This window comes from Podarcis cretensis, assembly GCF_951804945.1.
Source record: "Podarcis cretensis genome assembly, chromosome: 16".
NCBI classification, from domain to species: domain Eukaryota; kingdom Metazoa; phylum Chordata; class Lepidosauria; order Squamata; family Lacertidae; genus Podarcis; species Podarcis cretensis.
Genome location: NC_137186.1, coordinates 41,081,555 through 41,103,855, shown reverse-complemented (window position 1 = coordinate 41,103,855; position 22,301 = coordinate 41,081,555). Strand labels below are relative to the sequence as shown.

General features: G+C 46.3%; 1 protein-coding gene across 4 annotated transcripts; it reads left to right on the top strand.

Moving 5' to 3' along the window:
- Nucleotides 1-1,389: 1,389 nt before the first annotated feature.
- On the top strand, nt 1,390-21,890 carry LOC307205416 (anaphase-promoting complex subunit 5-like). Of its 4 annotated transcripts, none has more exons than XM_079957761.1 (17): nt 1,390-1,621; nt 2,329-2,408; nt 4,879-4,988; nt 5,975-6,170; nt 7,796-7,862; nt 8,447-8,548; nt 9,108-9,298; nt 10,632-10,713; nt 11,556-11,645; nt 12,087-12,268; nt 13,259-13,394; nt 15,056-15,130; nt 16,171-16,292; nt 18,102-18,209; nt 20,053-20,200; nt 20,782-20,944; nt 21,367-21,890. In XM_079957761.1, the coding sequence occupies exons 1-17, from the start codon at nt 1,418-1,420 to the stop codon at nt 21,579-21,581; spliced, it is 2,271 nt and encodes a 756-aa protein (XP_079813887.1). In that variant the 5' UTR covers nt 1,390-1,417; the 3' UTR covers nt 21,582-21,890. The 4 variants fall into 4 exon arrangements, with proteins under 4 accessions (XP_079813887.1, XP_079813888.1, XP_079813890.1 ...); XM_079957763.1 differs by lacking the exon at nt 4,879-4,988 and adding an exon at nt 5,042-5,135 and having other exon boundaries at nt 1,483-1,621; XM_079957762.1 differs by lacking the exon at nt 8,447-8,548.
- The last annotated feature ends 411 nt before the right edge of the window (nt 21,891-22,301 follow it).

The window sequence follows — 22,301 nt, the reverse complement described above, 5'->3', positions numbered from 1 at the left end:
ACCCCCCACCAAAGCAGGCTCAAAGCTTCTCCGAGCTTTTCAAAATCATTTTTCTCAGCAGCTAAAAGGCATTAGCTAAGCATCAGAAACATTCCGCTTGCTGTAACTAAAAAGATTGCAACAAAGGTAGGGAACACAGTCCATTGTTTCTCAGGCCTTTCTGATGCCTTCTGGCCTTGCTAAAGAACCACACTGCAACTTACCTTCTGTCCGGGAACCATGCCAGAACAAGAGATTGAAACATATCTGAACACTCTGAAACCCCTTTCCTGGGAAGGGTGCCAAGAGTCCCAATAGTCCCAAGACAGCTTTCTGTTCATGCTCAGAGGACTCCTGAGGGAGGAGAAAGGAGGAGGGAACTGGAAAGGGGTATATATGCTTGTGCACATGACTGTGAATTTTGTGCATGCTTTTGTGAACTATCACACTTGCGCCTTCTACCAGTTCATGGATGGTAGAAATAAAAGCCTTTTCTCCGAAACTATTCCTTGAGTGTCTGTTGACTCCCATTTCCCTTTCCCAGGCGCAATATTTTCCCCACCCAAGGGCAAAGCCTCATAAGGCTACACAAGGAGCATGCCACAGTTGTTGCTACCACCACCACAGCAAGAGCAGGCAATGCATTCCTTGGAGATCAGATCTGCTGCCTCCATGTATGGTTGTGACCTGTCCCATATAATATAGGATTGTCCTGTATTTCAATGTAAAATGCTACGTCCTGTATTGATACAGTTTTGTTCTGTATTTCAGGTCCTCTCTCTCTCTCCCAAGAGAGAGAGAGAGAGCTCACAGCAGAGCAGAAATACAGGACGAACTGTGTCCTGTATTGATTCAATACAGGATCTAGAATTTTACACTGAAATACAGGGCAATCCTGTATTATATAAGACGGGTGGCAACCTTAGCTGGGCAGATGAAGGTATCTAGTTGTGCTGGTGCTGATGCAGCATGGCATTTCTTCTTCACTGCGCTCCTCCCAGCGGTCATTCTTCCTTTGGTCACTACCGTGGATACACGACTTGACCGCCTGTCTCCAGGCACTGCTGTCGTCTGCAAGAGGTTAGCACAGGCAGGGTCGCTGTTGCCAAACTTCGTGTCGTATTTGTAGGCATATTTGTAATGCATGGTTGGTTTGCCTAGCGGCTAGCTCTTCCATTCTGTGTAACTGACCAAGCCAGAACAGCCCTGCTATGGTTTTATATTTACTTACATACCCTACCTTCCCCCCCCCCCCTGACGTGGAACCAAACCAACGCGGAACCTTTGACATCGCGCCCCGCGTTTCCACTCCAACCCAGAGGTACGGCGTACTGGAGCCGCGCTCTGATTGGCTCCCGGTTGGCTTTTGGCGCCGGGGAGGAGGGCGCGGTTGCCGGGGTGACGGCGGCGTTTGCGCGGCTGGGCTGGGAGCGGCGCCATGGCCAGCGTGCACGAGAGCCTGTACTTCAACCCCATGATGACCAACGGGGTGGTGCACGCCAACGTCTTCGGCACCAAGGACTGGGTCACTCCCTACAAGATGGCGCTGCTGGTGCTGGTCGGCGAGCTGGGCCGGGCCGGGCCGCACCTCAGCCTGCTCGAGAGGCGGCGCCTCAACCGGCTGCTGCTGCCTCTGCTGCAGGTGGGAAGCGGGGCGGGGGCGGAGTGGCCACGCTGCGGCCGGACGCGGGTTCAGCTCTGTCCCTCATGCACTTAATTCCTCTCTCGCCTCGCCGCTTATTCTCCAACACACACCTACATACACACACACACGGGGGCACCAGATTCATGCCCGTGCGGACTGTCGTCGGCGAAAGCTTGCGGTTTGTTCTTTGTCTGCATTGCTATACCACCTTCCTCTTCCAAGGAGCTCAAGGTGGTGTGTGCATGGTTCTCTCTCCCTCGCAACACCACGGTGAGGTAGGTTAGGTTTCACGAGAGGTGTCAGGGTTTTCCTTTGTTTAGCTCTGGCAGTGCTCTTCTCTTTTTATGTTTTCTGGCCCCTCTTCGCTGGAGATACAGTGAATGGGCACTGGGAGTAGGACTGCCTTTGATGGCCCTGCCAGAGTGTCCAGGTGAAGAAGACAGGGCTGCTGCACCTTCATAGCTGCAAGGAAGGTGGACTTTCAGTAGGGTTCTTCGGATGCATAGGGAGCTATTTGTTATTTTTCTTTCCTTCATTACCCAGCTTGGGAATTCTTGTAGTGCAAGTGCAACAAGCAAAGATGGGCACATTCTTTCCTGTAGTAGTATAGATGGCTATAGATGTTGGAGCTGGTACAGTTTACTTTTGTATTCATTTAGAAATTACTGTTAACTATTTCGTGTTTCTCCATGTGCTTTATTTAGGGGCCTGATATGACACTGTCTCGCTTGATTAAGGCTATTGAAGAATGCTGCCCTCACTTAGCGAGTTCTGTTCAAATAAGGTAAGTTCATTTGTTCTTTCCATAAGCATAATTGAGATGAGAGTTCTTAATCTTAACCCTGAATACTTTTCAAGCAGAATTAAACAAGTATGTAGTTAAGGACATGATAAATTGACGTAGTAGTAGGTTTAGTGACTTTTGATCTAAAGTTTGCATTGTCTAAGTAACCTGAAACAGAGTAATGTGGCTGCTTAAACAAGTGGGCAAACCAAAAGGCAGTGCAGAATGTTTTGGTTATATGCAGTAAGCCAACAAAGCCATTTTCCAGGAAACTCTATTCTATCAATTCCCCAGCCCCGTTTTCCTGTCTTTCCTTCTCTCCCTGCCCTTAATAGTCAATATTGCAAGGCCACTCAGCATGCTCAAACCTCATTGGACTGCTTTTTAGTCCCCCCCCCCCACTTTAGGGTTCCCCCCCCATCCCCCATCACATGCAGGTGTACTTCTGCAAACCATGGGTGTGAGGGGTTTCCCCAAGCTTGATGATGCCTCTTCTTCCAGGGGTCTGCTTGAGTGTACAGTGGTACCTCGGGTTACAAACACTTTGGATTACAAACTCTGCTGACCCGGAAGTAGTACCTTGGATGGCAAACTTTGCCCCAGAATGAGAACAGGAATCGTGCGGTGGCGGTGTGGCAGCAGCAGGAGGCCCCATTAGCAAAAGTGCACCTCATGTTAAGGATGGTTTCAGGTTAAGAATGGACCTCTGGAACAAATTAAATTCATAACCCGAGGTACCACTGTAGTTCTTTCTTCAGAGTGTCCAAGCCTCCCTCTCCCTTTTCTAGTTCATTTCGTTCAGGAGTCAGTCCTAAATCCCAGCAAGTCAGATCTTAGAGCTGCCTAAGGGTTCCAGGGGAGGCTCTCCTCCAACAGGGGGCAGGTTTATTCTGCCGTAATACTCTTGGCAGGCTGAAATTGAGGGCTTCTATGCCCCTCCAGGTGTTTGACGGGGGGGGGGGAATCTGTCTAGGCCCAGCCTGAAGAAAGCTTCCCGTGGGGAAGCAAGAACCATATCCAATCTCTGTAGAAGCGCCTTGTTTAGGCATCCAACCTATTCCCTCCAAAAACACCTGGCAAGCCCTGACAGCCCTCCACTTTCTCAGGCTGTCCCACTTGAATGAATAGGTCTCTGCAAGAATGGTACTGCTTTGGCTACATCAGAATAGGCACTTGGAATTTAGAACTCAAAAGCACAAAGTGCAAGTAGATAAATAGGTACTGCTTCAGCAGGAAGGTAAACAGCGTTTCCGTGCGCTGCTCTGGTTCGCCAGAAGCGGCTTAGTCCTGCTGGCCACATGACCTGGAAGCTGTATGCCGGCTCCCTCGGCCAATAAAGCGAGATGAGCGCCGCAACCCCAGAGTCGTCCGCAACTGGACCTGATGGTCAGGGGTCCTTTTTCCTTTACCTGTGAATATGTATGATGGGTTTAGCTCACTCCAGATTTTGCTTATATCCTGTTCTTTAAAAATGTGAAGCAGTTGCATTTGTTTATATAGGACTTTGTATAACCTTTATAGAACAGCCTTATGGGAGGGGAGCCACACCACATATGTTCCAGCTGAAATCTCCCTCCCCCAGAATGATCTTCCCTTGGGCAAATGAAAATAAGGATTAGAACATTGACTTATAAAATTTATTTTGGCCACTGTTGGGAGAAAATGACATATTGTTGAGGAGCTAAATAGCTACTCTGAGGGTCCCGGTGGGCACATGGTCTGTGGGATGGTCTTGGGAAAACAGACATCTCTGCCCTCATGTCATATCACAAATTGCTTTGGAAGTCACTTTCAGAATACTGTTTAAAAAGTTCTAATAATAGAGTTAATTGTGTAGTTCTTTGGATCCTGGCTACAGATTTGTATAACATCTAGTTTTGTTTTAAAAAAAACCAAAAAACCTAAAGCTCTCTTTGCAAATGCTTGCTTGTAGAGTTTTAAGGTGTGGAGAACATGTCTACCTATAAATCCCCAAAAAAACTAACAGAGTAGCATCATGTAATGGTGTCATTTCTAGTATTTTAGTATCCTCGTCCAAGTGCTCTGTATACACAGAAAATTATACAGATTGTTGAGTTGGTAATTTTTAACCGAGTCTGTTTCTGGCCCTGTTCTTTGGCACATAATTCTTAAAATAATAATAATAATAATAATAGTAATAGTAATAATAATAATAATAATAAAATTCCAGATTGATCTAATTTTAATGCCACTTTCTAAATGAATGCTGCCCCCTGCCCCTTTCCCCAAATTATTCTTTGGGGAGAGGACAATAGCTTGGTGGACTATCATGGTTTGCATGCATAAGGTCCCAGGTTCAGTCCAGGACATGTCCCGTTGAGATGATCAGGTAGCAAGTGATGGGAAGGGCCTGTGCCTGAGACTCCTAGAGAGCTTCAGCCAAAGTAAGTAGGCAGAATTGGACTGGATGGACATGATCTGACTCTCTGTGTGGTGGTATCACTTGCAGAATAAAGCTAATGGCAGGAGGGGAGTTGAAAGATATGGAACAATTCTTTGATGATCTTTCGGAGGCATTCAGTGGAACAGAACCAGAAGTTCACAAAACCAGCGTTGTAGGTACTGTATCATTTATTATATAAAAACCTTGGAGAGCCTCTCTTTATCCTTAGGGGCTGCCAGAGTCCTGGGCCCACAGTGCTCACCTCTTCTTCCTGGGCAGGGGAAAGAAAACAGGGCTTCTCTCACTTTCCTCCTATTTTCAAGGTAAAGCTGTTTCTAACATTACACAGAGTCATATGTGTAGCTTATCACATCTGATTATATTTTGCACTGATAAGTTTTTTAAAACTCCAGCACGGTGCAGTTTCTCAATACCTGTGCGTTGCACAAAACATGGTTTTGATTAGTGACTTCAGTGTGCCAATTTTTGTCAGGTGAGAAGCAGCCTTTCATTTATGTTTTCACTAGTGGAGACCATGGAGGAAACTGTGTGTGAGGGAGAAAGAGGAAAAAGAAGCCTTTTGGTTTGAGATGAGGAGGTCTGAGAATTCTTTACTGTCTTAGGGAAACTCCTCTATAAAAGGAGTGGCTAGCAGAGAGGTCAGAAAGGAATGGGTGGGTTTATACATTTGCTGAAAGTCTGTGGGAGTAAAGGAAAACTGGAGAGCAAAGAATTCAGTTCTCTATGAGTTGAGTCTGTACTAGTTTCTGATCCTTACGCCTGTGAAGATATACAGAAAAGTGGATGGGAAATGTCAGTTAAAATCTCAGAAGCCAATGGTATGGTTGAATATTGTTTCTAGTGATTGGAGTTGCATGTTAAGTGAGCCACTGAGCTCCTAAGCACTATTCATGACCAGAACAAGCTATGCAAAACAAGATGGATTTGCTTTGCTTAAGTTGCAGCATTAAGTGCAAAATTAGAGTTTATTTGGGCATGTGATTTATTTTTATTTTTTAGCGTGGAGTACACTTATCTTGGTTATAAGGACTGGCTCCCCATAGTGGTGTGAGTGGGTACTGCAGGATTTGAGGGAGATCAAGACATCTTAATACACTCCTATACACTCCAAGAAACAGATCCCTCCTCCCTCTCTGTGTAGGCTTGTTCCTGCGCCACATGATCCTGGCATACAACAAGCTCTCATTCAGCCAAGTGTACAAGCTTTACACGGCTCTTCAGCAGTACTTCCAAAATGATGAGAAGAAAAGCGGAGGAGACGAGACTGAGATGGAACTGACCCACTGTGGGGAGCTGGAAGGGAAGATGGAGAAAGATGAATTTGATGGGCCTCTCAGGTAAGCTTCTAAGATTTGTTCCTAAAACTTGTCTCTGCCCTGCTTTGATAAATAAATCCTTCCAGCAGCTTTTGTCAGCTTGGTGTCCTCCCAGATGTCTTAGGCTACAGTTCTCATCAGCTGCTGCCAGCACAACCATATGAATCATAGGACTGTAGAGTTGAAAGGGATTCTGAGGGTCATCTAGTCCAACCGCCTGCAGTGCAGGAATTTCAACTAAATCATACATGATAAATGGCCATCCAATCCCTGCTTTCAAATCTCCAAGGAAGGAGAGTCAGCCACCTCTCATGGGAGTCTGTTCCACTGTCAAACAGCTCTTACTGTCAGAAAGTTCTTCCTGGTGTTTAGTTGGAATCTTCTTTCTTGTAACTTGTTCGTGCCGTGGCCTCCAGAGCGGAAGAAAACAAGCTTGCTGCATGCTCCATGTGATAGCCCTTTAGATATTTGAAGATGGCTATCATATCTCATCTCACACTTAGACTAAACAAACCCAATTCCTTCAACTGTTCCTCATTAGGCTTGGTTTCCAGACCCTTGATCACCTTGGTTGCCCTCCTCTGCACATATTGTAGCTTGTCCATACTCTTCTTAAATTGTGGCGCCCAGAACTGGACACAGTACTCCAGCTGTGGTTTGACCAAGGGAAAATAGACCAGGACTATAATTTCCCTTGATTAGAACATTAGACTTGACTTCAGTTAATGCAACCTAGAACCTTGATTAAAACATTAGACTTGACTTCAGTTAATGCAACCTTCAGTTAATGCAACCTTTTTGCTGCTGCATCACACTGTTGACTCACGTGAAGCTTGTGGTATACTAAGACCCCTAGATCCTTTTCACAGGTACTACTGGTAGGCCAGATATCACCCATCTTATATTTGTGCAGCTGGTTCTTCCTGCCCAAGTGTAGAACCTTACATTGTCCCAATTGAAACGCATTTTGTTAGTTTGGGCCGAATTCTCCAATCTGCTAAGGCCATCTTGAATCCCAATTCTGTCTTCTGTGGCATTAGCTACCCCTCCCAGCTTTGTGTTATCTGCACATTTGATGAGCATCCCTTCAATTCCTTCAAAGTTGTTTATAAGGATATTGGACAGCAACAGGCCCAGGACAGAACCTGTGGCACCTCACTTGTCCCTTTTTTCCAAGATAATGAGGAACCATTATTTGGCACAGCAAATCCATCCAGAATCTTGAGAAAAGGTCTCTCCCATCATCTGTGACTAGATCCTTCTAACAGAAAATGCCAGGAATTGAATGTAGGATCTTCCTCATGCAAAACGTGCTGTATCTCTAAGCTCATTTTCCAGCTCCCCCCACTCCTTAAGGCACATTATCTCAATCTTTTTTACAACAACCCTGGGAAGACATGGAGGTAGTCAATATTACACCCATATTGCAAATGAGGGGCTGAAAATGAGTGAGTGAGTGGTTCAGGCCAGAAGTAGTGTTTGACACCCCCCCCCCCCAGGACTTCTTCATTTATGATTCAATAGGCTGAGCATATTGAAAAGCCATTTCAGCCTCTTTGGTAGCCTTGGGGTAAGGTGGTTTTGTAATTATTAGCAGGCTAGAATTCTGAAGGAATTTCACAGTGGGTCTTTTGCTCTGTCTCAAGGGAGGAAGAAATATCTTGCAATGGCCCGCTGTCACAGAAGCAAGCAGAATACTTCCTCTCTCAACAGGTATGTTAATAGTTATTCTTAAACCTGCCAATCGGCTGAGCTAAAGGTGTGGCTTCTGGGGAGGGGGGCTTTTCCATGGTGGCACCTGGTTATTCCCAGACATGCTCCATTCTTAGTGTCTTTAAAATGCCATGTGAGGTCTGTCCTGTTTCCTCACACCTTAATACCTATTCACTCTGTTGGAATTCTGAAACGGTTTTTAAAATAAAATATATTGTTGATGTAATTGACAATTTCAAAGGGCTTTGGATCCCAGCCTTTCCTTTGAGTTCAGTTGCATTGACATCTGGATGCTAGAATGAAAGGTATGTTTGAGAGCCATTCTTGCTTGAATCCCTTAAGCATGCTTTTCATCTCTCGTAATCAAATTAGCAAGAGCCTCTCTTTTGAGTGTAGCCTAACGAAGCTTTGGCTAAATCTCTCCATGGTAATTTGTAAACATGCTGTCAACCACCTTTTTCTTCCTGATATGGAAGGGATTCTGTTGCTGTGGTGATAATAAAATTAAATGGTTTTTAATCCCAGCAAATTCATGCTTGTCTTTGTCTGCTTGCTCAAGTGACAGGTTTTTAATTTAATTCCAGGCATCTTTATTGAAAAATGATGAGACCAAAGCTCTCTCCCCAGCATGTTTGCAAAAGGAGTTGAACAGCTTGTTAAAATTTAACCCAGATTTTGCTGAAGCGGTAAGTTTGGTTTGGTTTGGTTTCCCCCCACCTAGGCAGTCTGGTGTAATCTGTACTGTAGCACACTCAGCAGTTTGGTGTTGGTAGCACTGGTAACAGTTTTAGTGACATCTCTGACCATCATTGGCTGAGCTAGTATGTCCTAGGCAGGTCAGACAGCATAGCTGTCTTTGGTTGAGGTGCCTTGTTTCTAAAGGAGGGCATACAGAAAAGAAGAATGTGTCAACAAATTAGCAGCTAGGAAAGGTAGGGCACCTGGGAAAGCAATGGGAATTGGTACAGAATGCTGAGAGAAGGAGGGGGTTGGAAATTGAGAAAGAGGGAATGGGCAGGAAAAAGAGGAGCATGTGGTTGGGGACTGCAGTGATAAGGAAAGTGGAAAGTACTGTGCTTTGAAATTAGCCCACCAGATTCTTGGCCTCATGGCCCCTAGATTTATCATTTGGTGACCTCACAACCTTTCACCAAATTACTGTGCGCTAAATCTGTGTTCAATGTAGCCATTGCAGTTGCCTCTGATCACTCACAAGCTGCTGTTTGCTGCTGTTTTCACTTCCAGCATTATTTAAGCTACTTGAACGGCCTTCGGGTCCAAGATGTCTTCAGTTCAACACACAGTCTCCTTCACTACTTTGACCGCTTGATTCTCACCGGCGCAGAAAGCAAAAGCAACGGCGATGAAGGCTGCGGGCGGAGCCTGAGATACGCAGCTCTCAACTTGGCTGCGCTGCACTGCCGCTTTGGTCACTAGTGAGTTGCTTTGTGTTCCTCCTGCTGCACAAATTGGCATGAGATCTTATCTCCCCCCCCCACATCTGTCACATTGCTGCTTTCCCTCTGAGAGATCTCATGTGAACTCAAGATGGTCCCATAAGATCTCGCGAGGGCATCTCAGAGCCCCTTTGCTGAGCAGCACTTGCCTGGTAAGCAAGGCGGAGCACTTAAAAGCTCTCTGCCTTTTGGGGGGAGGGGAAGAAGGCCCTCTCAGCATGCCACCTTCAGAAGGTAAGGATGTTTGCACAAGGGGGTTCCGGGGAGGTCAGGTATGCAATATGGTAGGCTCTTATAGTTCCCTTCCTTAGCGGTAATGGTAACTGCAAACAAATAAAACAAAATAAACTAAAAATCGTAGTGATAAGATGATGGTAAAGAATAAAATAGTAATAGGAAATTGGAAAGATGGTCATCACCAGCATTTTAATGGAGGGAAACATGAATAACATGATTTGTTCAGTGAAGTCAGCCTTTGAGTGGGCCCATTGAATGAATAGACTTTGACTTGACTCCTTTGATTTCTGTGGTTCCACAGTGAGCATGGCCTAGCTGGATACAATCCAGACTCACTGAGTTTCATTCAATAATATCAAAAAAATTGATATGAAATGTGGTTATACAAATAAACAGCAACTGACGGGATTGCTTTGATCAAGGATGTTTCCTGAACTTTGTCATTCCAGTAATGGATGAAACGTTTTTAACACAAAGGAAGTGGTTATTTCACTCACTTGTTCATTTCCTTGCTGTGCTGAAAATGAATCAACTGAGACTGAACGTTTCTCTAAAACCCGATGCACAACTCACCCCCTGAGCCCCCCAGCAAGACTTGAGAGCCAGCCACTTTTTCAATGAGCCAAGGAGGGAGAAGGGGGACCTCAGCGTGCCAGTGGGGGAAGAGGGATTGTCTTCTCTCTCTTTATGCTGATCTCCACACAGACATATCCAGCCGGTCCCTTGGCCTATTTTCCCAGCTGCTGTTGCTACCACTCTGCTTCTGCCTTCCGGAGCTGACCCCTTGCACTGTGGTTGCATTTCCGTGCAAAGGTCCCAGAGTGTACTGTGGATCAGAAGTGCTTCCCCTCCCCCCAGCTCTTAGCATCAAGATTCTGCTTATTGCTAACCCTGAAGTCCACTGGGCGGGGTGGGGAATCAACAATGGGATATGATCTTTTTGGCCCCTGACAGTTCCAGGCCCTGCTCCTAACAGATCCCTGGGTTTTTTCACCTCCCTGCCTGTAACATCTCATTGTTGGATGAGTTTGCATGAAGAGATTCTTGGCTACCTCTCTATTTCCTTTGACTGTAGCCAGCAGGCTGAGCTCGCCCTTCAGGAAGCTATCCGGATCGCTCAGGAGTCCAATGACCACGTCTGCCTGCAGCATTGCCTGGTAAGATGATGGAAGCTTTCAGCTGGTGTGACAGAACTGTTGCTCACTTCCTTTCCATTACTGGTGCCTTCACAGATGCCGTTCCTATTTGCCATAAACTCTGAGGATCGGACAGGCTGCAGGTCTGCAAAAATCTTGGCTGGTTTTACTAAATGGCTTAAAATTGTGATCTGTTGTTTCCATCCAGCCCATGTTTCATCTAGTTTAAAAAAGGAAATGAAAACAATTGATTTGTTAGGTTTTAAAAGCTGATTCTTTGCCTCCAGCTGGTTCTGGCCGTAACAAGTATGGCTGTGTAAAAGCATTATTTTGCTTAATCTGTATTCCTTAACCATTTGAACACTGCACTGGGAGCTTAAACGCTTGTAGGAGTTTAATCTTTACTGGTAAATGCCTTGGCTTCTATAGGTTTTCCTTCCCCTTTAATGGCACCAATTTGAGAGAGAAGATTCCTGCCTCAATGGCAGAATAAAAACTTTAAAGCTGTGAAACATCAGAAGCAGCATCAACCACTGTCAAAACCTATGACCATAACTCCGTGGGTCCCATTGATTTGTGGTCCACTGGCATCCATTCTTAATGTGAGGCTCACTTTTGGCATGCTTGACTCCTGAAAGGCAGTTTACAGGCATCTATAAAAGAGGAGAATCTACTGCTCCTCTATTGTGTCTGTGGACCAGCCTTCCCCTACCTGGTGTCCTCCTAATGTTTTGGACTACATCTCCCGTCGGCTCCAGCCAGCACATGCTGTACTCCTAAGCCTCTAGAAGGTACCAAGTTATGAAAGACTGATTTAAACTATTATGCAACATTCATTCCCCCCTTAACTCTTCACTTTCCAGAGCTGGCTGTACATCTTGGAGCAGAAAAGGTCGGACAGCTGTGTGCTCTTGGAGCACTCTGTGAAGAAAGCCGTCTATTTCGGATTGCCAGTATGTCTCTCCCACCCTTATTTATCCATTCCTTTGTCATTATAACCGTTTTACACAGCCCTTGGATTAAATGTGTTAAGGGCTGTTAGCAATAAGCAAAACTGCAGTTTTTACAATTGTAAAGGGCAATCACAGCAGATTTCCCTTTTTAAAAAATACATTGGATGCTTGGCTGCAGCCCTCCCTGGGAGAAGGTTCTGTAACTGGGGTGACACACCAAAAGCACCCTCTTCGCAGTTGCTCCCCCAAACACACCTTGTCCTTGGAAATGCCAGGGACTAAACCTGGGACTTCCTGCAGGCACTCTGCCGCTGAGCTGCATCCCTTCTCCAAACTCTGGCCCTGCGAGCTTGGCTCTTGTCGTTTGCTTGGGGCTCTCGTTGACTAATTGCTTCCCTTTTCAAATTCTGTGACTTTGTTTATTTTGTTCCTTTCTCCTAGTATTTAGCTTCCCTGGGGATCCAGTCGTTGGTTCAGCAAAGAGCTTTTGCGGGGAAGACTGCCAACAAACTAATGGGCGCCTTAAAGGACTCTGACCTCTTGCACTGGAAACACAGCTTGTCCGAACTCATTGACATCAGCATTGCTCAGAAGACGGCCATTTGGAGACTGTACGGTCGCAGGTAGAGCAGACCCTTATTCATCTGCCTGCGCCCGCCCACCGCGTGCCCTGATTCTGCAGGAATGGGGAAAGGCTGCTGAATGTGGTATTGGCCACAGACTTAGGCTTCCTGGTAATCTCTGCTGTTAGTTAAAAACAAAAGTTTCTAAAATGGGTGGGTGCAAAAATAAAAATTCTAAAACCTCGGAAGCTTGTGGGCAACCATTCCTTCTATTTCCAGTGTTCAAGCTGTGAGTGCTGCTGCATATGTAACCATTGTGGCACCACTCATGCACAGGAAAGATTGACCAGCAGGCTTGGCAGAACCCCATCAGCAGCAGAAGTACCAAAAATCTGAATACAGTTGTCGGCCCCAGAGGCTTCATCTGCTCCCTGTTGCAGGATGTCTCCCTCTTGCCATAGGTTGCACCAGGGCTGCACAGCAGGCCCACACGCTCCAGGGGGGAAACAGCTTCAGGTGGGAGAAGACAAAAAACAGCTCAATCCAACTTATTGTATTCAGTATATGTACAACTTGACTTTGCTAGAAGAAGATGCAGTGAACCTACAGGGAAGTCCCAAAGAACTGAACATGATCAGTGGCGATGGAATGCTGATTAATTTGGCCTGGGTGGGTGGGATGGAGTATCCAAGAGCACCGGGTGGCAGCACCCCATGCTGCAACATTCTGTTGCAGATCTCACATGTCCCTACTAAACCTCAGCAGTTTGAGGGAATGCTGGAGAAGATCTCTAGCTGTTAGAAGCAAGGATTCATTGCCCTACAAAGTTTCTATGTCATCCCCACAACCAGCAGAACTGAAATAAGCTCTGCAAAAATAAAATAAAATAAAAAGGGAACATGCAAAAAATATTTTTTAAAAAAAATAATTGCTGGCAAAGGATTCTATTTTATTTTTTACTGCAAAGTACATGAGATGCTTCTTCACATAGCCTGTGGTGCTGGGTCTGTGGCTAGCATCCTTCAGCGCTCAATCTTCCTCTTGCCTTAGCACCATGGCCCTCCAACAGGCCCAGATGTTGCTGAGCATGAACAGCCTGGAGGCCGTGAACGTGGGTGTGCAGCAGAACAACACCGAATCGTTTGCTGTGGTGCTGTGCCACCTGGCAGAACTACACGCGGAGCAGGTGGGTGGTGTGTGTGTGTGTGACTGCATGCTCTGGTTCCACGCAGTATTTGCTCTATAACTGGCAGTTCTTTTTCTTCCTGGAGGCTGGAGGGAGAGGTCACTCTTCCCCTGAAGCAGCACTTTGGTTCTAAAAGGCTCAGAGACCTAGGAATTATCTGTCACCCCCTGGGCTTCTCCTCACTGCTCAGTTTTTTTCACCAGCCTTTTGCTGTTCTGTTAATACTGTTATTGCTTCGTTCTGTGGGTTTTAATACAGTGGACGCTTGGGTTGCGAACATGATCCATGCGTGAAGCACGTTCACAACCCGCAGCGTCCGCAGCCCGCAGCGCTGTGTCTGTGCACGCGTGGGTTGCGATTCGGCGCTTATGCGCAAAGAGTGATTTAGCACTTCTGCGCATGCACAAGCGCCGAAACCCGGAAGTTACCCATTCCGGTACTTCTGGGTTCGGCGCGGTGCGCAACCCGGAATCGTGCAACCCGAATCATCTGTAACCCAAGGTATGACTGTGTTACAATTTTAGTAAAAGTCTTGGTTTGATTTTAGTTGTGATGGCCTTGCAATCCACCCGAGGGCCAATTGGTGAATGGGGGCTGCTATAAGTATAGATACTGTAGGGTTGTCATATTTCAAAAAGTAAAAACCAGGACACCCCGAAAGTTGTTGAGCGCAAATGTTGTTGGGACGTATGGTAGCCCTAAGATAATGTCTAATAATATATATTCAGGGTATCGTTTGAATCTGCTGTGAGCATGCTTGCTTGCCTCCCTTGTCTGTCAGACTTCCAGACCTTTTCAATTATCCCTAGGCCCCCACCCCCTTCCCACCTCATCCAGTAGGGTTGCTTTTTCTCCTTGTGGCACTACTATCCCACCCACCAATCAATTCAGCTGTTGCACAGTCCATGCAGGACACCAGGGGATGGTCCCACTTCCAAGATGTGGCTGGGTTCTCGGTTTCCCATTCTGGGAAAGAGCAGCTCCTATCAGACCACCACCTTGGCGTCAGCAAATTGATGACACTTGCCCATTGTGGAGTCCCCTTGTCAAGTGAACTTTCTGGTTGGATACTCATGCAAGTGTCGTATGTTTGATAGCTTTCCATGACTGCCCAAGTATAGCCATGATGTGCTTTGGGGGTTCCACCTGAAAAAGTGAGTCTAATGGAGAATAGTTCCCAGGTCCTGCAGCTCCTGCTTGGGTAAAACCATTTTAAGTTTTCCATTTCTGCATCTGACAAAGTAGGCCATACTATGAAAAGAAAAAACAAACAAACCTGTTCTTCAAATCAGTTAATGGTGTGTTAATCAGTTATTTATTTTCAGGCTGTTTCATTTTGGGGCATTTTATATTTTCTATTTTTCTTGTAAACTCCTTTGTGTACCATGGCAAAAAGGCAGGTTAGGAAATAAAAAAGAAATCAAATAAATAGTCAAGCACAGAGTCCAGTCAAAGGCAAGTTCTGTTAGGGCTCTTTCAGTGAGAGAGTTCTCACTTCTGTTGAAATCAATGTGACTTAAAGGCACTTAGCCTTAGCAGGATTGTTCCCCAAATCTTAATTTTTTTTCTTGGAGTTCCTATAGACATCAAGGTTTCTATTTTGAGAACCAGTTTCTTGAACATTTACTTCAGTCTTGTCTTTCTGGGTATGTTTGTTTCAGGGCTATTTTACAGCAGCCTCTGAAATACTGAAGCACCTGAAAGAGAGATTTCCTCCCAACAGTCAGCATGCACAGGTGAGGCCCAATGTTTGGACTGTAAGCTCCTTGGGAGCAGAGACTTGCCTTTTTTATGACATAGGGATGAAGAAGAAGAGGAAGAAGAAGCACTCTCAGCTTGCTTTGGGTAGCATTTCTGAACAGTGCTGTGTCCAGGATTGGGGGGGGGGGGCTTCTTAACCTCTTAAATTCTCATGCTTCACCTGGAGGAAGCTCTCTGCAGACTTGAGTGAGAACAGTTCTGGTTCCCACATCTCAAAAAGGTTAATGTACAGCTGGGGAAAGACGAACAGAAAAGGTGAAAAGTAAAACCCTACCCAAAATGTGACCAGGGATCTGGAGCAGCTCACCTGATGAAAAAAGGCTAACATGGTGCCTCTCTGATGCTGTTGGGCTCCCATCTCCCTCCAGCCCCTGCCAGCGTGGCCAGCGCTCAGGGAAGGTGGGAGGTGCAATCCAGCAACATCTGGAGGAGCCACAGGTTCCTCTGCCCTGGTTTAGAGAGAAGGCGGCAAGTGATGCCATTATGCATGGTGTGAAGAAAGAAAAGTGATTCTCCTCCTCCTCCTCTCCTTGGTCCTCCAGGGAAGGTGATTGGCATGAGATTCAGGGCAGGCAAGAGGAAGTCCTTTTCCACGCAGCACATGGCTAAGCAAAGGACTTGGACGAAAGACTCCCTTCAGTGAAGGGACAGGGAGGGGACTGCAGGGATGAGGGAACTGGAAAAGGGATGCCACCTGATCCTGGAATATCGGGAAGGACTTCCGGATGCATGGACGTGACACCGGTAACGCCAGACGACTGCATCCTGGAGGATAAGAATACCTGACTCAGTCTGCTAAAGCAAGCACTCCATCCTCTGGGTTCTGTCATGGCCATCTTGGCTACAGCACCCTTTGATTTGTGTCAGGCCAAAGAAAGCAGAACCTGAAATGTTAGTACCTCTGTAAAATATATACCTATATGAAGTTGGCATGTCATATATTTATGAGGCGTGTGTGTAAGTAAGACTCCTGCCCTGTTTCTTTTTAACCTGATCCGGAAATGTTCTTGTCCAGCTGTGGATGCTGTTTGAGCAGAAGATCCAGTTTGACAGAGCTATGAACGATGGCAAGTACCATGTTGCTGGCTCCCTGGTGGCTGGGATTACAGCCCTGAATAGCACCGAGGGGGTTTACAGGTAAGAGATCACACACCTGCAGGAACAAGGGCCTCTTCTGATGTCCCCTTGAAAAGGGATTAGCATTAACATGGGATTAAAATGCCTGTGGGATAAGGCATTGTATTCCTCTTTCTTTCTTTCTACTTGTGCTAGCTTTTCCCACTGTTACACTGTAGAAAATAAAAATAAAAAATATACACAAGACGTTTTGTACATGCATTAGTAATGCTTTACCGCATGAGTTGGGAAAAGCCTCATTGGCCCTCAGCCATTGAGTGCATGGACTGCCAGTGCTGGATGTTTCACTACCCATCGTACAGCCCTAGGAGCTTGGAAAAACTTGCTTCTTTTAAGAAGAGAGAGAAACATAACTGGGATGCTTCCTTATTCCCTATAGGCAAGGCCACAGATCTGTGGCAGACCACCTACTCTGTGTGCGAAAGGTTCCAGGTTCAATCCCTGGCGTCTCCAGGTGAAGCTGCACAAGACGCCTGTGGGAAACCCTGGAGAGCTGCTGCCAGTCAGTGTATGTATGACTGAGATAGATGGAGCAAGTTCTACTATTTGTCTACCCAGCCAAGTATTGTCTTCTCTGGCTGGCAGCAGCTCTTCTGGAGCTCAGGCAGTCTTTCCTCGCTTGCCACCCAATGCCAGAGATTGGGCCTGGGCCTTCCTGCCCCTCTGCGTGCCCCCCTCCCTCCCTCCGCAGCATCTGAGCAAGCTGCATTCTGCACACCATGCTGCTCTGCGCCCGCAGTGTGAATGCTCTGGTTAGGGCAGGATGCCACCCGTGAGCCCATAAATAGAGGGAAAGCAAACAATTTCTAACGCCCCCTTTCTGAAAAGTCTGTTGCCCGATGCCAATTGGCTCTTGCCATGGCGAGGTGACTTTTGCCTTGCTGAGTTCTATGACCTTTCAGATGCTTTGGTGGGAGAGGGGTTATTTGTTTGTTTGTTATTATGTTAAGAATTTTTGCGTTTTTATACTGTAAACTCATCCTTTGATGAAGGGCAGTATATAAATTTAATAAATAAAATAAATAAAAATAAAAAGCAATTAAAATGCAATTTAAAATCACTATGAATATATAATATGGACACACCATGGACTACCTGAATGAAACTTGCAGACCACAGTTTTGGAGCCCCTGCATTAGGGTTGAATCAGAAACTATTGACGCTTCATTGCAATCCATTCTTTGAATTAAACTATTAGAAGTCTGTATTTTATTTTGAAAAATTATATCCTGCTTTTCATCATCTAGGTCTCAAAGCTGCTTACTATGATAAAAAGCTGCTTACTGTGATAAAAAACAAACAATATACAAAATTTTAAACATAAATTAAACCACAGAAATTTAAATTCCCAGATATTTTTAAAAGAACATGAGGAATTTATTTCTTTATTGTTTTTAGTGGTTGGTGGCTGTAAGGCCCTAAAATGTGGGATACATGTACAGTGGTGCCTCGCAAGACGAAATTAATTCGTTCCGCGAGTTGCTTCGTCTTGCAATTTTTTCGTCTTGCAGAGCGCGGATTGCCCGGGTATTAACGGTTTTACGAAAAAGGAAGCAAGCCCATAGGGAAATTCGTCTTGCGAAGCACCTCGAAAAACAGAAAACCCTTTCGTCTAGTGAGTTTTTCATCTTGCGAGGCATTCGTCTTGCGGGGCACCACTGTAAATAAAATCTTATGCTTGATCCAGCCAAAAATAAGCACTTTGACATCCCTTTGATTTTGAGGGAAGAGATTTTGAGTACTTGAAATCACTGCAAATTGGACGTGCTTCAGACTCCATTTTGGGGCTCCTGGGATTCTGTCTTCCAGAAAAGCCATCCTGCTTAAAGCGCAGAATCAAATGTCTGAGGCGCACAAACTCCTGCAGAAGCTCCTGATTCACTGCCAGAAAATTAAGAACACCGAGATGGTGATCAGGTAAGCATTGAGCTGCCCGTTGCTCCCAAGGCGAGTTTCCCTGGGAGCCTTCTAAGAGCCCTGCAGCCGTGGGGTGAGGCTGGGGGTCCTGCTGGGCCTCTTTTGTGGGCCTGGAGGAAGCTCACAGGGCTTTCCTGTAGCAGCTCCCCGCATGCAGAATGCTCTCCCCAGGGAGGCCCACCTGGTATCAGGGCAGCCCTCATTTCAGCACTATCAAATAATCTCTTGCTTTCCTGGCATTTGGGCAGCACCAGCATTTTGATTACATTATAAACATGCTCGTGTATTTTTATTTTTATTGTTTATTTACTCTGCTTGTAAATCACTTCAGACTTTATATTTATTGTATTTATTTATTTTAAAAATAAGAATAAAATGCTTGTGCATTTTTTTTTATTCTGGTTGTAAATCACTTCAGATATCTTGTAGTGTGCTTCCTTTCACACTGCTTCCTCTGTTTTATTCTCTCCGTTTCCTGCAAGAAGGGCTGGGGCTATAATAGCAGCTTCAAGTGCTGGGCAGGGCCTGTGGCTCAGTAGTAAAACACCTGCTTTGTAGGCAGAAGGTCCCGGATTCCGTTCCCAGCATCCCTAGGTAGGAATAGGTATGTCCCTCTCTGAAAGTATAGTGTCTAGACCAGTGCTTCTCAAATGTGGGTCCCCAGCTGTTGTTGGACTACAACTCCCATCATCCCTAGCTGGCTGGACCAGTGGTCAAGGATGATGGGAGTTGCAGTCCAACATGGCTGGGGACCCAGGTTTGTGAAGCACTGGTCTAGATCAAGGGAACAAATAGCACCACTCTATCCTGCCTTGGTCAGACCCAGCCTGGAGTCCTGTGTCCAGTTCCCAGCTGAGAAGCTGGAAGGTATGTAAAGGAGGTTGACCAGGATGGTCAAGGATTTGGAATCCAAGCCTTATGAAGAACGGTTGAGGGAATTGGGTATGTTTAGCCTGGAGAAGAGGAGAGGGGATATCTGAAGGGCTGTCACGTGGAGGATGGAGCAGGCTTGTTTTCTCCTCCAGAGGGTGGGACCCGAACCAATGGCTTCAAGCTCCAACTAAACCTCAGGAAGAACTTTCTGCTGGTAGGAGCTGTTCGACAGTGGAATGGACTATCTTGGAATCTGTAGACTCTCTTTCAATGGAGGTTATTAAGCAGAGGTTGGACGGGCTATCTGTCGGGAATTCTTTGACTGCATTTCCTGCATTGTAGCAGGTTGGACTCCAGTACGTTTCCAAGCACAATTCAAAGTGTTGGTGCTGACCTTTCAAGCCCTAAATGGCCTCGGTCCAGTATAGCTGAAGGAGCGTCTCCACCCCCATTGTTCTACCCAGACACTGAGGTCCAGCACCGAGGGCCTTCTGGCAGTTCCCTCACTGTGAGAAGCCAAGTTACAGGGAACCAGGCAGAGGGCCTTCTTGGTGGTGGCACCCGCCCTGTGGAACACCCTTCCACCAGATGTCAAAGAGAACAACAACTACCAGACTTTTAGACGACATCTGAAGGCAGCCCTGTTTAGGGAAGCTTTTAACGTTTGATTCATTATTGTATTTAATATTGTGTTGGAAGCAGCCCAGAGTGGCTGGGGAAACCTAGCCAGATGGGCGGGGTATAAATAATGTTATTATTATTATTGTGACCCTTTGGGCCCCTTCCAACTCTAAAGTTCTGTGGCTCTATGAAACCCTGGAGAGCCACTGCTGCCATACTTGACAATTTGGGACCAGTGGTCTGACTTGATAGGCAGAAGCTTCCTACGTTCCTAAGAGTTGGGTTTTCCCGCTCCTCTACTTACGCACACTGTTGTATTTCTTTCCTTGCTCCCCCCTGCATGACTTAGTGTCCTCCTGTCCATTGCTGAGCTCTACTGGAGGTCTCTGTGCCACACAATAGCTCTGCCCGTCCTCCTCCAGGCACTGGCTCTGTCCCAGGAATACCGCCTCCAGTACTTGGCCTCTGAAACCATCCTCAACTTGGCTTTCTCCCAGGTATATTTGGCACAAGCAGTACCTGCTTTGTTCCTCCTGCTCCTTTATGCAGTTCTATCAGTGTGCCGTAAGGGGACAGCCCCTCGCCCCAAGAGGCTTGCAGTTTAAAATTCGATGCACAAAAAGAAATGGTAAAACTTACCATATAAGTTTAATACATTTATCAGTGTTTAATTGTTTTAAGATGATTGCTCTATGTTTTCAGGGGTTCTTATTTTTATCTGTAAATAAATATATATTTTTATGTATATAAATCTATAATAATTATAATAAAAGGGGGGATAATAGGCATTTATTTCATTCTCCTGTACTTGGGCTTAGTGAATGACCTTTGGATGTGAGATCTAAAACAGCCGTTCACCAACATAATCTGCACTTGGGACTCCAAATCCCATCAGTCCCGGCCAGCGCAGCCAGCCATTGGGGATGGTGGGAATTGTAGTCCACTCACACCTGGGAGTGTCACAAGTTCCCCAAACCCCGTTTTAACTTGTACACAATACCTAATTCAGCAAAGCGAAATCTAAACCAGCAGGTGATGATCTCTGCCTGACATTTGGGGGCTCCCGCTTCCCTTCCAGCTAATCCTTGGCATTCCCGAGCAAGCGCTGAGCATTTTGCACATGGCGATCGAGCCCATCCTGGCTCATGGGGCAGTGCTGGACAAGGGAGCCGCCATCTTCCTGGTGGCCAAGTGCCAGGTCGCCTCTGCTGCCTCCTACCCTCCCCAGAAGAAGGCGGAAGGTAAGAATTCTCCATGCACCTCCCCATCTCTATTCCATAGGCATGCGAGCGGAATGATATATTGCGGGTGGGAGGACTCAGCCCAAGAGGCACAGGCCTTCAAGGGCATCCCTTGGGTACACACACCACCCTCCGTCCTCCGCCCAGGGACACAGTCCAGCCAGGGAAGTGATATGGGAAGGGGACGGAGCAGGGCCGAGGAGAGGCGTGGCTGGTGGAGGCTTGGCTCAGGCAGAATCCCGAAGGCCCAGATAGACAGCTGCCTTTATAATCTATTTAATCAACTGTATTTTAATATATTTCACTGTTTGATCTTTGAGAAGGGGGGTGTTTTTTTAACAGTTGGGCAATATATGGATTTTATGAAACAAACAAGACAAATGTTTAAGCAGGAGAAGAAAAACTTTGCTCTTTTTCGACAGCTCTGGAGTCAGCTATCCTGAACCTCAACGAAGCCAAAACCTATTTTGCCAAGGTGGACTGTAAAGAGCAGCTCCGAGATGTCCTTTATCTCCAGGCCAGGCTCTTCCACAGCCTTGGCAAGGCCCAGGAGAGGAACCAGTGTGCCATGCTCTTCCGCCAGCTGCACCAGGAGCTCCCTGTGCGGGGGGTCCCCTTGATCAACGCCTTCAAATGAGCCCTTTGAGCAGAGGGCCTCATTCCAGAACAACAGGGCTCAGCGCCGTTCCGCTTCAGCAGGACTTGTGCAAGAGAACTCTCAAATAGATTGCCTCCTAAGCCGTTCCTCTCCAGCAGCCTTTCCGAGACTAGTCCTGTCCTCATGTTTGGGCTGGGGCTGATGAGGCGGTAGTCCAAAACATCTGGAGTTTCTCCCCCACCTCCTTCCATTTATTATCATATGTCTCTTCTTCTATGCAATCCTCAGCATTTGGAAATCAGTACCAATAAAGTTGTAGGTTTGGGGGTTTTTTCTTGCTACAAAGAAGGATGTTTCTGTCTGCCCTGAAATATGTTTCGCTTTGGCTGCAATTCATGGTTTGCTTGGGGATTTCCTGCCCCCCTTCTTCCTGCAGCTGAGACTTGAGCGTTTGGCTTTACAAGTGGCTCCATTGTAGGGAAAGTCGGCTTCAGGAACACAAAAGGTTACTTGTGTGGGCAGCTAATTGGCGACTTACTTGCGAATTGTGCAATTTCTTCATAAAGTGTGGGACTTCTCCCCGCCTGCCCTGTGTTTGGGAACACAGAAGTGGTTGGCTCAGAAAGGACTAAGAGCCTGTATGCCCGGCTTTGATGCAGTACGATCACTTTCTTAAAATACTTCTAGGTTACACAAAGCATGCCATCCTTACCAGCTTCTAAGGAAAAGAACAAAATTTCTAGCTCTCGTGGATGTCTC